This window comes from Glycine max, chromosome 10, assembly GCF_000004515.6.
Source record: "Glycine max cultivar Williams 82 chromosome 10, Glycine_max_v4.0, whole genome shotgun sequence".
Lineage (NCBI taxonomy): Eukaryota > Viridiplantae > Streptophyta > Magnoliopsida > Fabales > Fabaceae > Glycine > Glycine max.
The window spans coordinates 23,646,606-23,663,756 of record NC_038246.2 but is presented as its reverse complement, the minus strand read 5'-3'; the positions used below and the strand labels follow the sequence as shown (position 1 = coordinate 23,663,756).

Genomic DNA, 17,151 nt, shown 5'->3' with positions numbered 1-17,151 from the left:
AATTATTTGTATTTTAGTGAAGAGGGGTTGATGATATTTTGGGGTTACTGCAGTGCTGGGATTCAGCTTGATCATCATGCCCTAAACAGTTGGAACCCTGATGGAACTTTGCTTGCAGCTGGCACAGCTATTCACCTTGAGGACAAAGTGAATGTTTAAGAGGGGAGTATTGTTAGGTAGAAGTTAGTTAGCAGTTAGTTATGATAGATTAATTAGTTACCCATTAGTTAGATAGGAGTTATCAATAAAAAGAGGGGGTTGTCTTTGGATTTGGGAAGTCTTTGAGAGAGAATCAGGTGTCTCAAATACCTGGAGTGTAAGACTGTTTTTCTATCAATAAAGATGATTTCGGTTTATAATCAGATCCAGTTTCTATCATAAATCAAATAGAAGATAACAAATCAACATAGTATATGATGTGACTATTGAAGAAAATTTCATGATGCTGATATGCCAATCAAATAACGTGCTTTTCAGAATTTACATATTATAAATAGATAAATAGATGTTTAGTTTTCTAAAATGTGTGTGCGCACACACACATCCATTTATATGGTATTTGGGGTTCAAAGTCTAAGAAGGGAAGGGTATGTAACCACTTATTTTCAAATAACTGACCCCAAACCATGTACTGTGACATTGACATAGCCCTGTGTTTTTCCCTTATGTCTCGTTTAAAGACATAGGTTTTTCCATTTTTTGGTACATAACCCTGAACTCAATTCAATCTTATTGGTGTACATATAGCAGTCAGCGGTCTTACCTGACTCAAGCAAGATTGCCTCCCGAAATGCTCAGCCAATTGATTCAAATACAAATTAGCATAGTCAGAAATTGCAATGTGAAACTGACTGCGATTGTATAATATTTATACAGATGCTTTCATGGTAACATTGTCAAACTCCAATGATTTGCTTTATCATAAAATATTATTGTGCACGAATAGGTTTATTTAATATTCAAATCAAATGTCTTCATTACAATCCATAGTTATTTTGCAAATCAGCTGCAAACTTAGATAGATAAATGAAAAATACAAGAGATAAAGATGTATAACGTTTTAGATATGTATTATGTACCCAATTGTAAAAAGTAACATTTTCTCATCTCCAAAACAAGGAAGAAAATCTTCTTCAAAACAAATATATAGATAAGGGTCAGAAAATTCACTTCTTACATGTATGTGAAGATTTGTAAGATGTGAAGGATCAAACAGGAAATAAACTTAGTTTTCCCCTCCATACTTCTGATGACTTGAGCAAATCATGCCTTGAACCAGATAGCACATCTTATAATGATAACAAAACCTATTTGCACTCTAGCATCTTTGTTGATAACTTGCACTGTTTTCATTGGTGCTACTAGTTGCACCATAATAAGAAGAGCCAAAGAAAATGCCTTCCTTGTGAGGCTCATTCTGATTGGAGCATATATCCAGAATTCCTGTTCTTTGCTTTGGTGTGCTAATAGACCTCATCTTTGCTTTGCTGGATTCAGTAACAGCCATGTAAGTGGGAAAAACTAGAGAATTTGACATGGAACTCTCATCCCCATTTAAGCTTCTTTTTACAAGAGAAAATGATTTCCTTGGGATTGAAGTTTGTGTACTCAACCCTTCTTGAAATTCTTTTTTTGTTGTTATCAAGTTTGAAGTAAGAGTTGGTTTATAAACCAAATCCCAATCACGTGTTTCTTGATGTAGCCAATCTCCAAGTGTGTGGCAGCTCTCTCTTCCGAAGTCCTTGTTGTGTACAGATTCTTCCAACATTTGGTTATTTTTTGTCTCCTAAAAAAGATAAATGCATGACTACTATTAAATTCGCGCGTTATAATACTGTCCTAGGAAAAAATAAGAAAAAAATACAGTGAAATTCAGGGGAAAAAAAATACCAAGTTTTACTGGCTAGTAGCAATGTTTGAAAAGGTAGGTTCATTTTTCAAATAACTTGACCTTTTTTTATCTTCTCTTTAATTTGTTTTTTTTCTCTCTCTCCCCATTTTTTCTAATGTGTATAAATGTTGACAAATGCTATCAAATCAAACTGAGGTTAGTGTTACCCTTTGTGAAGAAGAGTACTGTTTCATGCGCTCTCTTTTGACCATGGCCTCTTGTTTTCTAAACCATATAGCTTCAATGTCTTCTCTTGAGAGCAAGCTACAATCCCATGTTCTTTGACCATGGCATTCAGACTGCACCAAAATTCTTAAGTGGATTAGACAAGGGAATTGTTCAAACTCAATGGAGACTTTTGTTTATTGGCTTATGATATCAAAAGTAAAAAAATTCAACCTAACTAACATTTGCACCAAAGTCAAATGAATTGGAAGGAAATCCTCAAATTTGGGGGAGGGAATGAGGACATCTACTAAACTAGCAATTGAACCACTAACACAGAAGTAAGCAATTGAAAACAATGTTTCATTAATTTCATGAACCATTTCCTCATTCTTTTTGGTTATGTTTCTCATAATTATAATTTCTCTTCTGTTTGAATGTTATATACTAACCTTCAGTTCCTTCTCTTCTATCTTTTTCTTCTGCTTTGGACTTTGCTGGATCTGTTCAGCAGTATTATGGCTGCTTCTTTCCTGAATTCCCACCTGATTTCTTACATTGGAGGGAAAATTCTGCAAAATGTTGTTTGACACTTGACGTCTCACAGCTTGACCCCGAATTATGGCTTGAAGTCTTATAACTCCTTTCAATGCTCTTAATGCTTTCCTAGCCTGTTACGTTCCCAGTTTCAAGTTTAAGTTCAAATGAGTTTAGAATTGTTTAAATGAATATGCTCTGAAATCTTTGGTGAGTCCACATAGATTACGTTGATTTGAATGAATACATTTGTGAATAGAGAATCAAATTGATCAAAACTGAAACTCAAAACACAAATTCTCAGTGGAAAAAGAAAAATACAAATGAGGACCAATTAAAAAATCAACATTACAACATCTCTTTATATGATTTAACAGGATATTTAGTTGCAAATTTCGAAAGTTATAAAACCAATCTTCAATAGAATTCACTACAAAGCTAGCAATGAATATGGAAGCAAAAGACAAATTAATTCTAATTACTAGACACAAGACACAATTACCCTTTTTCATTCAGTTCACCCATCTCCTCTTCCTGCCTAAATGGACAATTATGTTACTAAAAGGAATACAAACGAACATTTTATCTAATTTCGGGATGGGTTTACTCATAATTACTGTCCCTTGTTTGTTTATTTTGTCTATGCAAATCTCTTGCAAACTACAAGTTAAAATTTCAAACATATTGAAAATTTAGTGCTTAACACAAGATGAAGAAACAGGTTTTGAGGAAGCTCACAAGATGTGCACGGTACGTGCTTTGAATCTTGATGGCAGCTAAACTTTTGTCTCCCTTGGAAAGATATGAGTAAGAGCGAGAAGTGCCAGTGAGCTTGACAACCTCAGCAGCAGCATGTGCAGCAGCAACTGCAGCCTCAGCAGCTGCTGCAGTTGCAATAGCGACGGTTAAAGCATGCTTTCTCTGCTCTTCACTTGCTTCAATCAGTGTCCTATTTGGAGCTGTAATTGTAGGATACTGTTTCTGCTTAATCCTTCCAAAACTCCACCCCCATCTGTTTGGCTTCTGTGATTACACGAAGGAAAATGTTAACCAAAATGAGTACTTTACAATTGTTAGATGATTGATAGTTAAGTTGGTAAAATACAAAAGCATGCATTCTTGGACCCTTACTTTGTTGTCCTTTGACTCAGAAGTGAATAGCCTTTTTACCCATCCAAACCAGCTCTTCCTCTTTGCCATGAAGATTTATGACATCATCCAAACCAAATTCTTCACATAACATTTCTAGTCCTCAAGCACATCCTATATTTTATAGAAGAAAGAGGGGGGAAAGCCAAGAGTCAAATTTAGAGGATTTAATATACATATTTCACAAGTCTTAATAAATAATTAAGATTCTCTAGTCATCTCCAGTCTATTTTTTTAATTTGCTCACCTAGCTGTTCTATAACTATTCATTTGTCAACATAAAAGAAACCTACCCCAATAAGGACCAACAATGCCACTCATAAACTCTTATTTTCGGTAACTACATATCATTTAATGGCTCAATAGGAAAGAAATAATACTGAACAGTAGATATATTTTAAATATATAAAAGAAAAAGAAAGAAAAAAAATGCATAAAGTGCACTCAAGAATATGTTTCAACTTTCAAGCATAGTCATATCAGTACTAAAAGTTAGGCCACTTCAGGAAACTAAGGATGTGTTTGGTTTGCATTTTTATTTTTTATTTTCATTTATTTTCAAAAGATTAGAATTCTGAAAACATATTTGATTTGACTTTTTGTTTTCTGCTTTCAAGAAATAAAAATACGGAAAATACGTTTTCAAAAGGAAATGTATTTTTAGATTTGCTTAAAATTATATTCCTTGTCATCGCGTTTTCATTTTATCCAAAATGAGATTTTTGGTTTCAACTGAAAACGAGATTTGATTGTTTTCAATTTTTGATTCGTTTGAGAAAATATTTTCAAAAATCCAACCAAACGCATTTTCATCACCATTTTCTATTTTCAGTGAAAATAAAAACAGAAAACAGTCAAACCAAACATCTCCAAACCTTTTTCATAAAGCAAGCACGCGACACTGTGTGATTTATGTTGCATGAAGAAACAGGAAGGCCTAGTTATCCAAGGCAGAGAGAATAGTGATTGTAAGGCGACGACATCTCAGTGACATCCATACCCTATGATATTAAAACTTTTAAGTAAGTTGATGATTCCCCAAGTGAGATTCTTTGTCCTTTTGGGTGGGGTGTGCCTCAAAATTCGTTGCTTGGTATCAATGTGCTTTCCCACTGAGCACCATATGTATATATATTATAGAGAAAATTATAATTGCAGCAGATAGCTTTTTTCTTTTTCAAATTACACATACCACCACTCTTCTATGTTTGAAAACATGAGAAATGCTAACTGGACTATCTTATTGGTTGAAATTTATTAAAAATTCCATATTATAGATTGCACCTCTCATTTAATGACTCCTTATTTTATAGTTTTTAATAAGTTTCACTCAAGGAAGAGTGTATGTATGAAAACACCCCTTATATATTACACTAACACCTCTACAAAGGAGGTTAATATAAGGTTAAAAAAATAGGTAATATCAATGTAATTTCACAAAATCTCGTGTATATATATATATATATATATATATATGATTAGTGTAATGTGAGAGGGACTACTGCATTGGGAAAGCCACAACGAAGACTCTTGTAATGATGTGGCTAATGAAGTTAGCCTCCTTGGATGACTTGTGGTTACTCAAAACGCAAACTTCATTCAACTCCATGGGCCGTGGGGTCTCACTTCTCTTGCAAATGTCAATTCTATCGAATGCTACGGTCCATTTCAAATGTTTGGTTTCCTCAAAGTTAGTAAAATGACCATTTGGTTTTCTACCTTCTATTCCCTCCGGAAGGGGCAGAGGAACTGACTCTGGCAGTTAGAACTGAAAATGACACGGGACAATTTGGGTTGCTAAATAAATAAAAGTATTATTTATATATAATGTCACTTTATGATAAAATATCACTATAAACTAATGAACAATGCTATAACCTTGAAGTTAGGTAGTCTTTCATTAGTAAAGAAAACTTGCTTTTCAAATTAATATAGTTATATAATAGGTGTAATTACTCAGTAATTGAAGGCACAAAGTGACCTAATAGAAAAGAAAAGCTTAGATTATTTATTCGATCTTTATAGTTATCTTTATTTAATGCTTTAATTTTTATATGGAAAAAATTGATGTTTCAATTCATATTCATATATGTAAAAGTCAAGTTTTGATTTCTAGCACTAACACTGGAGAAGAATATTTGGTGAGATAAAACCAATACAAATTTTTTTAGCAGTGATAACCACTAAAGAAAAAGAGGAATGCTTTTTTTTTTTTTTTTTTTTTTTTAAGATAAGTCTACCCGTCTTCATTCAAATTAGTTGAGTTCAAAACTGATTTTCGGATATTGAACATCTTTTATAAAATAGCAAAAATAATTCAATGCTCAAACATCAATGTGATACACATATTTTAAGGACTTGGATTAGTATTAATTGAATTAAAAGTTAGATAATCCTTACCCAAAACCTTTTTCAATGAAAAGGAATACGCTGTCTATTTTTTTTCTCACATAAAGAAAATTATTATGCTCCCAACCAAATCAAGCATGAAAACATAGATACTTTCATAAATGTTTTTTTTTTCTTCTTTAAAACGTGTGGTCCTTATGGCCAACACGAGTTCCCATTACTAATTATTTATTTAATGAAAACAAGCCATCGATCTGTGTTTAATCACGTATCACCTTTATTTTTCGGCCACATTTTAATTAATTATTTATCATAGTTTAAGTGTGAGTTGTGACATAAAAGCCTCACTAGCTTTATGCGTAAACATGGAATTCTTTTTTTGTAACTCAAACATTGAAGTTTCTTTGCACAATGCTTATCAATTCATATAATTCATATCCATAATGAGCTAGCTCTGACAATCTGAATAATATGGAGCACTACTATTTGGAGTTTTGTAAGCTTTCCACTTTCAATCATAGGCTTGGATATCATAACTGATGCTTTCGGTTGAGGGGGCATTATCTATTCGCAATTAATTTGTGGAAAGGGGTTAAATTCTTCATGTGTAATTTCAGAAAATAATAGCACGTGAGAGTGACCTATCATATGTATACAATGACGAATTCATCAATTATCATGCAATGCAGCATAGAGTTAATGGCACATATCAACATATTCGAATCACTATGGCATGGCATTCGTTTAACATAGAAATAGTAAATTTGGTTAAGACGTTATTGGAGTCTGAAAAATGTTGCTGCATAGAAAATATTGGTATATTACATGCATTATGCATATTTCGACTTTTCAAAAATTTGTGACATATACTTTATTTTTCTGTGCAAAATTGGTCCCAAATGTACTTGATGTGAGCACGTTTTTGACTTCAGGATTGAGAATTTAAAATGGTGGTCCATGACTTCAAATAAAAGTCATGAATGTACAGAATTTTAATAATTTTTTTTCTTTTCCACGAGTTATCTAAAAAAATGAGAAAAAGTGACTTTCGTGTTGTTTCGTTGTCCCAACAAGGTATTTATCATAAGAAAAAGTCCAGCAAATTTTGCTTTATCTATGTTATCTGCTGAGTTGTGCGTTTCTTTGTACTGGGACAGGGCAAACACGTTAACTGAACCAGAAAAGCAAATCTCTCATTAATGTGGCTTCGTTCATAGTTAAATTTCATGAATTATATATATCCTTTTCTAATACCAATAATATATATCTAGTAACTTACTCAACTTATTTTGGACTATTATTGCAAGTAAAATTCATTGAATCTCTAAATTATATTCTTTGCTTGCTCAAGATCATTTGGCCATCACGTACTTTATACATGTCTTAGTTTAATAAAACATTGCTTTTGCCTTATTCTCTCAGGCCTGATATTAGTATAGATCATAGCAATGAACTTTGCTTCAGCTCTCATAATGAAAGTATGCAATAAAAAAAATATCAAAGTATATGGGTCAACCAATCATATCTTCTTTAGTCAAAAGAAAAATGACAACATAAGTATGTTGGATAATAAAATCAATGGCCATACATTCTAGCAACTTCTCTGGCTCTTAGGAGTGGAATTGTAAAATATGGAGGGAAATTAAAAAATAAAAGACAAAAAAAAGAGAGAAGTATGTGAGAGTAATAAAAATAAAATCTCATGATATATCCATTATCCATTCATACGGATTTGGATTCCTTGCACTTGGATTTTCTTCATGCATTTGGAACCGTTGCATAAGACGACTCATTTTATTTCAACAAATCGAACTTAAAATACGCATTTGGGATTTGAGTCGTTAAAAATTTATCTAATAATTCTAATTTGCTGACTGAAAATTGCTTAAAATTTGAATGCAGGGAATCCAGTCTCTTCTTAACGTTTGGGATATAGCTTAGATCCACTCATTTCAGTTGTTTTTGTTAAAGAAAGTTGTTTGAGAATTTTTTTCACCTTGTTTGCGAATGTTAGCTGAAATTTAGAAAAAAGTTTTTTGTTTTAAAAAAAAAATTATTTTTAATCTGAAAATTTGCAGTTTATGATTATTTTCTGAAAGTTTTTCTTTCAACTGTTTTCATACTCTTTTACAATGCAAAAGCTTATTACTTTTTTCATTCAAACAAAATTAATATCTTCCAACCACTTTTTAGCAAACTTAACCAAATAAAAATTTATTTTCATTATAATTATTATAACAGTAATCCACTATACATATAATCAATTATTGAAATAATTAAATTTTTGCAATTGTTAAGTTTAAAAATAAAAACCAATTATAAGTTTTTTAAAATTTAGTTTTAATTTTTTATTTTAAAATAAATTTATTTTGAAAGTTTCATATTCTATTAAAATTATTTTAACAGTGTTTGTGTGGTGGTGGATGATGATGACAACGGTGATGACAGTGATGTGACAATGTTAATGGTGGTGGGCTCATGCCAATGTTGATGGTGGTGGTTTGTAGTGGTGATGCCGATGACGATAACAATAGTGATGGTGGCGACAATGCTATTGGTCATGGTGAAGAGGTTAGTAATGATGATAGTAGTGACTACAAAAATGGTCAATGTCAAATTATATTTTTAATTTAACTCATTTATATAAATGAATTTATATTTTGGACTTGATCAATAAGTTATTGGTTCAAATGAAACTAAATTTGGATCCTTAAAACTAGAATTAAAACCTTGTAGATGGAAAAATACATGGCTGGGACATTTAAAGTGACCAATAAGTTTTCTCACATAAATTAGTCAATGACATAGTCACTAGATATTTTACACTAACAACTTGGTTGAAAAATGTAAACATAAAAGTTTAAATATATTTTTCGTTCCTACAATTCAATGTTTTTCCATTTTTGTCCTTGTATTTTTTTTGTTTTAGTTCTTATAAAATGTGTTTGTTTTATTTTTCATTCTTAAAGAGTTTTAGATAACAACTTGATTTTAACAATGAAAAAAGTGTTATCTAAAGCATTTTGAGGACGAAAAACAAAATATACACATTTTACAAGAACTAAAATGAAAATAAAATTTTGTAATGAGAAAAATGAAAAAAAAATACTAAATTACATAGATGGAAAAAATATTTAAACCTAAGTCTAAACTTATTTATATATTTAAATAAATAGGTATAATTGTTGGAATTTGTTATTCTAATAATTAATGTGGGCTAATATTATACGATAATTATATTAGCTATTTATCATTAGTGGGTTTTATTTTATATGATTAAATTAAGTGAGCCCGTTAGACAACTAAATAAGATGATATGGACTTAAATGAATAGATGTTAGTTGATGCAATCCTACCCCGCAAGGGCATTGGATAGAAAACTCCAAGTAGATTGGGCCAGAGATGCAAGAGAAGGCCCTAGGGTTCTTATGAGCCTTAGGGTAGATTTCGGGCCCAAGGGCTAAGTACGAGCCCACTTATCTTTGTAAATATTAGATTAAGGTTTCATTATTTTTGGGCCTTGTATTTAGGGCTCCATAATGTAGGTAGGATACCCTAGAAATATATGATTTTTCAGCCCTTGTATTTAAGGGCACCTAGACTAGTTTTTGTATTAGGGGTAGTTTTGTAATTTCACATGCACTAAGTGGATATTTGATGTGTGTGGTTGGAAATAAATTTAATTGAATTGGTAGAAGCCAAATCCAATTAAATTTTAGAGGGGGAGGTGAGCATTTGCTTACTACACCCCATTGCCACATCTTATAGTCACACTTTGTGCATGTCCTTCATGCTTTTCATGCCTCATGACACATAAGCACACTTAGTGGAGAATCTTGGAATTGATCTTGGATTAGTGGGCTGAACCATAACTAAAATTCACTAATCATAATTAGTGAAATTTTGGCTCCAAAGTTTGGCTCCACAAATTCAATTTCAAATTCAAGTGAAATTTGAATTTCCCTCCAATTTTGTGTGACACTTAGGCTATAAATAGAGGTCATGTGTGTGCATTTTTTTCAACTTTGATCATTTGAATATTAAACTTCAGATTTCAAAGCTCATTTAGAACACAAAATTTCGTGCTCTTCTCTCCCTCTCCCTTCATTCATCTCCTTCTTCCTCCAAGCTCTTATCCATGGCCTCCTATGGTGGTGAGCTTCTTCTAGACTCATCTTCTCCTTGAAGTGGTGTCTCCTCTCTCTCTTCCTTTCTCCATTCCGCTGCCATTCATCTTCCAAGAAACAAAGGAATCCATTGATGAAAAGATCCCAGGCCTACAAGCTCCAATGGAGCTTACATCATGTGGTATCAAGAGCATCTTCATCTAGGTGATGTTCTTTTGCTTCCTCTATCTTTTTGTTCGGTGAATTCTCTTTAATTCCTTGTTCTTCATCTTATTCTCCATGTATATCCTCCATTGTCTTGTGGTTTGGTGCTGTTTAGAGTAGATTCAAAAAAAAAAAAAAAATAAACCGATTAAATCTTAGATCTACACTTGTTCTTGCATTTCTATGGTTCAAATTTTGTAGATCTACTCTTGAATCTTGTTTTTGTGTTGATTTTAGGTTCTATCATTTTTCATTCATAATATTCTTGTGCTGAACCTTAGATATAAATGTTCTTCCAAAATATAGATTAAAAAAAAACACAAAAATCTAAGTGTAAATCACTTAATCCATGTTGTCTTAGAGTCATGTTTAGTCATAGTAATTGTCACATTATGTTCTAAGTTTGTGTTGAATTTTATTTTGTTGATTGAATTCTAGATACATTTGTTCATGTATTCTTGTCATTCTTAGCCTATCTTTTGAATTTTGAGTCTAATTCATGCATGTTATTTAGTTCATAACATGTTCTAAATCTATTCCTAGAAGTAGTCTTGTTCTTAAACTTTTTTTTTTTGTTTTCTAAGTTTCCTACATGATGCCTATGATGAAGTTGAGTTGTGGTGCTGAGTTGTGGCTGGATTTGTGAATCAAAATAAGTCTTAAGCTCTGTTGAATTGTGTTATTCAAGATAACTGAGCATAAGCAAACACAAATTGTAACTATTCAAGCCTTAAGCAACATAAACACTACTCTTGATTTCTAGGTTGAAATCGCTGGTGCTGGCAGCTTGAACATACGAACTTGTACAAATTACTGGGAATTGGTCACTACGTTTTTTGAGCTGAAAGTTTTACTGAATTTTTTAGACATCTGGAAAAAAATTATAAAAAAAGAACCAAGCGATTTGGATTAAAGGAAAAAATAAGAAAAATCTCACAAGTTGGCAGAAAAATCAGTGTCCAAGAAAAAAAAGGAAAAGTGAAAGGAAAGTGTGCTTGTTGTTTTGGCTTAAAATTTGTTCTATAATTGGTGCCTATTTTATACCAATCCTAGTTCTGAAATTTCAATTGAAAATTATTGTGAAAACAAGTGCCAAAACTAGAGGTTTCTTGAGTCTTTTTTTTTAGAGTTTTTCTACTCTACTCTAGAGCCATTCTAGGTTTCTCTTTGAGTCCTAGCTTGCTTTTTTGTGCTTTTCATTGCTTTAATTGTTGAATAATCCTTGGAAATTTGTCTTGTTAAAACTCTATTGGTTTAGCTTTCATTTCATTTTTTTTGGTCTTTCGTTATTGTTTGTCTCTTTGTTTCCTTGCTTGTGAGTTGCCATATAGGGAATTGGAAAGGAGGATTTGATGCAAGCTCCATTGGAGCTTGTAGGCCTAGGATCTTCTTCATCAATGGATTCCTTTGCTTCTTGGAAGATGAATGGCAGCGGAATGGAGAAAGGAAAAGAGAGAGGAGACGCCACTTCAAGGAGAAGATGAGTCTAGAAGAAGCTCACCACCATAGGAGGCCATGGATAAGAGCTTGGAGGAAGAAGGAGATGAATGAAGGGAGAGGGAGAGAAGAGCACGAAATTTTATGCTCTAAATGAGCTTTGAGATCTGAAGTTTAATATTCAAATGATCAAAGTTCCAAAAAAATGCAAACACATGACCTCTATTTATAGCCTAAGTGTCACACAAAATTGGAGAGAAATTCAAATTTCACTTGAATTTGAAATTGAATTTGTGGAGCCAAACTTTGGAGCCAAAATTTCACTAATTATGATTAGTGAATTTTAGTTATGGTTCAGCCCACTAATCCAAGATCAATTCCAAGATTCTCCACTAAGTGTGCTTAGGTGTCATGAGGCATGAAAAGCATGAAGGACATGCACAAAGTGTGACTATATGATGTGGCAATGGGGTGTAGTAAGCAAATGCTCACCTGCCCCTCTAAATTTAATTGGATTGGGCTTCTACCAATTCAATTAAATTTATTTCCAACCACACACATCAAATATCCACTTAATGCATGTGAAATTACAAAACTACCCCTAATACAAAAACTAGTCTAGGTGCCCTAAAATACAAGGGTTGAAAAATCCTATATTTCTAGGGTACCCTACCTACATTATGGAGCCCTAAATACAAGGCCCAAAATTAATGAAACCTTAATCTAATATGTACCAAGATAAGTGGGCTCATACTTAGCCCATGGGCCCAAAATCTACCCTAAGGCTCATGAGAACCCTAGGGCCTTCTCTTGCATTTTTGGCCCAATCTTCTTGGAGTCTTCTATCCAATGCCCTTGGGGGGTAGGATTGCATCATTCCCTCCCCCTTGAAAAGGATTTGACCTCAAATCCAGAGGTTCTTGAAACTCATGGATTCTTTCCTCAACACCTGTAAAAAGAATGAAAACATATGTATTAGTGATGTTGGGTATGTTAGAGTATGGTAAGGACTGAAAACCCCTTTCCTGGTCATCTTCCCATGAGAGAATATAGTTCCTCACCAACTCAATGAGTGGTGCTACAAGTATAGAAAAATATGGGACAAACTTTTTGTAAAAGTTTGTTAAGATATTGAAGCCCCAAATTTCCCTTATACTTGGTGGAGTAGACCACTCAGGAATGACCTTTATTCTCTTAGGGTTCATGGAAAGCCCTTGATCACTATTTAAAAAGTTAAGGAAAGTAATGGAATAATACATACCTTTTTCTTTATTTTCATGTTGATTATTCCTAAAAAGAATTACGACAAACCTAAGGTGTCCCACATGAGCACCTAGGTTTGCATTGAAACAAAAAATAAGAACAAACCTACCTAATGAGTCCCTATGTACACAAATCATGAAGATGTTGGGTGCATGAGTAATTTTACAAAAGAGTGTTGCACCACTCAACACATTCATTATACCACCTATCATAGGGATTTGGTGCTTAATAATACCTATTTTAGGCACAAACAAAGCACAAGGATTTAAGCTCTTGCGAACCAAACCCTCATCCAACAACTCCTTTACTTGAGGAATAACCTCAAGTTCAAGAGGTAAGGCGGTGCTAAGGGATGTTTCCCTTGATAGGAGAAGGTAGAAAGATTGTTTAAGAAGGAGTGCTATTTTAATATCACATTTTGTTGCAAAATGATTTTCCTTGTTAACAATCTTCTTGGAGGAATCCTTTTCCTCCTTTTCCTTCCCCTTGGCCTTTGAACACAAGGCCTTACTATCCTTCTTTTTCTTTTGTTTTTCTAGTTTTTCTTCCTCATCCCTCTTATCTTTCATAGTTAGTTGATCTTTGGCCACCTGTGAAGGTGTTTGAGGATGCCACACAAATTTAGTGCCAAGATGGGTGAGGGTAATTTCATTAGTTAGGCCATTGTAAATGATCTTCCTATCAAATTGCCATGGCCTTCCTAAAAGAATATGTCCTGCCTCCATGGGAACTATATCACAATTAACTTCATCCTTATATGTCCCAATGCAGAAAGGTACCTTCACTTGTTGGTTAACTATCATTTCCCCTTGCTCATTGAGCCATTGAAGTTTATAAGGTTTTGGGTGGGGAATGATAGTGAGGTTCAACTTGGAAACTAATCTTGTGCTACACCAATTGCAACAAGATCCACTATCCACAATGAGAGAACAAGTTTTATCTAAAATTTTGCATCTTGTATGAAAGATGTTCTCTCTTTGAGATTGAGATAGATCACAAGATTGACCTCCAAGGAGCCTTCTAACCATTAAGAGCTCACCTTCTTCATGGGGGTAGACTTCCTCACTAGACTCTTCACCCCTTACTTTATCTTCACTTCCACTAGAGGAAGGGCAAGAAGTAGTCTCCTCTTGACTACTATAAATGTCTTGACCCCTCATGATCATGGTTTTCTTTGTGGGGCATTGAGAGGCAATGTGACCTCTCCCAAGACATTTGAAGCATTTAATGTTGCTAGTCCTTTCTTGGGAACTAGTCTTAGGGGTGTATTTCTCTATGGTCTTACCCTTATCTTCCTTGGGTTTTGAAGGTGCAGCCCCTAAAATTCCATGGGTTTGGTCCTTCCTTGGATAAGAGTGAGAGCCATAAGATTTTGAAGAGGGCTTTCTTTTAAGTTGTTGCTCCACTCTTATACAAAGTTGGACTAGCTCATCTAGGTCCCTATATGGAAGGAGTTCAACCTTGTCCCTCACTTCCATATTAAGCCCACTAAGGAACCTAGCTATGCTTGTTCTTTCCTCCTCCCTAAGTCCAGCTCTTAAAAGGAGTAATTCCATTTGTTGTCTATATTCTTCAACACTTATACTCCCTTGTCTAAGCCTTTGGAGCTTGTCCATAAGCTCTCTTTCATAGTTGAAGGGAATGTGCCTCTTCCTAAGGGCACTCTTAAGATCATTCCAATACTCTACTGGAGGATCCCCATGAATCCTTCGTTCTTTAACAAGGGAAGTCCACCAATAGAGGGCATACCCTTGAAAGCTAAGGGTAGCCAATGGAACTTTTCTCTCTTCGCTAATATGATGGCAAGCAAAGAGTTGTTCAACCTTCATTTCCCAATCTAAGTAGGCCTTAACATTATCTTTTCCGTGGAAATATGGGAGGCTAATGTTAACCTCTTGAGGCCTTCTATCCTTTTCTCTTCTTTGGGAGTGATGTTTAGTATGTGAACTATGTCGCCCTCTATAATAGTCGCTAAGTTCTTCACTTAAACTCTTGCAAGAGTCATGACTACTATAGGAGGCATGTTTTTCTCTTTTCATTTCTTTCATTATCTTTCTTCTTTCTTCCTCTCTTATTTTCTCTCTTTCATCTTGACTTATTTCTTCCACTCTTTTTTTACCTTTTTCTTTTCTCTCTTGTTTTTCTTTCCACAACTTAAGGGATCTCAACTCATCTAATATCTTATACAAGGGGTCCTTAGGAGTAGAACCCTCACCATTAACACTAGATGAAGAATGAAGACTCATGTTGGTTCCTAAGTTATGGTTCTTTCTTGTTGGAGGTTTGAAAACAAAAGGTAAAAGAAACTATGGTTGAAACTAGCCAAAATAAACACTAAAAGAGGTGTGAAAGATAAGGTAAAAACTAATTGGTAAAAGGCAAGCTATCTAGGCGGTTTGACAATGGAGGGTAAAAGAAATAAGCTATGAAAATAAGCAAGAAATTAAAGTGCAAGAAATGCAAACTAGGCGGATCCTAAGAGTGTTTGGATGACCTCATTTAAGGTTCCCAACAAAACACTCACTATCCTAAGGGGAAATTGCCTAAAATTATTACACAAAAATGGAAGTAGGGTGACCTAGCGGAGGCTCCCAACTTACTTCCAATGAAAGGCCTTTTTGTTACAAAATTTGAAAGCAAAGCAAATTGCCAATTACAAAATTACAAAGAAAAAAGTCCTCAATTGTGGTGGCTATTCTCTCTTTAGTGTTTCACTCAATTTGGAGTGCTTCTTAGTCCAATAGCTCTTAAGGTGGTTGGCCCCTTGCTTCTTGACTCAAATTCTTCAAGATATGGCACCAATCCTCCTTTCCAATTCCCTATATGGTAACTCACAAACAAGGAAACAAAGGGACAAGCAATAACCAAAGACAAAAAAAAATGAAATGAAAGATAAACCAATAGAGTTTTAACAAGACAAATTTTCAAGGATTATTCAACAATTAAAGCAATGAAAAGCACAAAAAAGCAAGCTAGGACTCAAAGAGAAACCTAGAATGGCTCTAGAGTAGAGTAGAGTAGAAAAACTAAAAAAAAAAAGACTCAAGAAACCCCTAGTTTTGGCACTTGTTTTCACAATAATTTTCAATTTAAATTTCAGAACTAGGATTGGTATAAAATAGGCACCAATTATAGAACAAATTTTTGAGCCAAAACAACAAGCACACTTCCCTTTCACCTTTTTTTTCCTGGACACTGATTTTTCTGCTAACTTGTGTGATTTTTCTTATTTTTTCCTTTAATCCAAATCGCTTGGTTCTTTTTTTATAATTTTTGTCCAGATGTCTAGAAAATTCAGTAAAAAGTTCAGCTCAAAACTCGTAGTTACCAATTCCCAGTAATTTATACAATTTTGTATGTTCAAGCTGCCAGCACCAGCGATTTCAACCTAGAAATCAAGAGTAGTGTTTATGTTGCTTAAGGCTTGGATAGTTACAATTTGTGTTTGCTTATGCTCAATTATCTTGAATAACACAATTCAAGAGAGCTTAAGACTTATTTGATTCACAAATCCAGCCACAACTCAGCACCACAACTCAACTTCATCATAGGCATCACGTAGGAAACTTAGAAAACAAAAAAAAAGTTCAAGAACAAGACTACTTCTAGGAATTGATTTAAAACATGTTATGAACTAAATAACATGCATGAATTAGACTCAAAATTAAAAAGATAGGCTAAGAATGACAAGAATACATGAACAAATGTATCTAGAATTCAATCAACAAAATAAAAATTCAACACAAACTTAGAACATAATGTGACAATTACTATGACTAAACATGACTCTAAGACAACATGGATTAAGTGATTTACACTTAGATTTTTGTGTTTTTTTTTTCTAATCAATATTTTGGAAGAAAATTTAGATCTAAGGTTCAGCATAAGAATATTATGAATGAAAAATGATAGAATCTAAAATCAACACAAAAACAAGATTCAAGAGTAGATCTACAAAATTTGAACCATAGAAATGCAAGAACAAGTGTAGATCTAAGATTTAATTGGTTTTTTTTTTTTGAATCTACT

General features: G+C 33.5%; 1 protein-coding gene across 2 annotated transcripts; it reads right to left on the bottom strand.

The window, feature by feature from the left end:
- Positions 1-771: 771 nt before the first annotated feature.
- On the bottom strand, positions 772-4,754 carry LOC100800767 (protein IQ-DOMAIN 14). Of its 2 annotated transcripts, XM_041006131.1 has the most exons (6): positions 4,618-4,754; positions 3,725-3,856; positions 3,332-3,616; positions 2,509-2,727; positions 2,059-2,190; positions 772-1,786 (listed from the first exon to the last, which is right to left on the bottom strand). In XM_041006131.1, exons 2-6 carry the CDS (start codon positions 3,791-3,793, stop codon positions 1,319-1,321), a joined length of 1,173 nt encoding a protein of 390 aa, XP_040862065.1. In that variant the 5' UTR covers positions 3,794-3,856; positions 4,618-4,754; the 3' UTR covers positions 772-1,318. The 2 variants fall into 2 exon arrangements, with proteins under 2 accessions (XP_040862065.1, XP_006588959.1); XM_006588896.4 differs by lacking the exon at positions 4,618-4,754 and having other exon boundaries at positions 3,725-4,017.
- Positions 4,755-17,151: the final 12,397 nt, after the last annotated feature.

Bases quoted from the DNA above. Each gene is read 5' to 3' on its own strand.
- LOC100800767 (XM_041006131.1), bottom strand. From the start codon at position 3,793: ATGGCAAAGAGGAAGAGCTGGTTTGGATGGGTAAAAAGGCTATTCACT. The intron at 2,191-2,508 runs GTTAGTATATAA...ATTTTGGTGCAG, and splicing joins TAGAAGAGAAGGAACTGAAG to TCTGAATGCCATGGTCAAAG. The intron at 1,787-2,058 runs GTAACACTAACC...TATCTTTTTTAG, and splicing joins AGTACTCTTCTTCACAAAGG to GAGACAAAAAATAACCAAAT.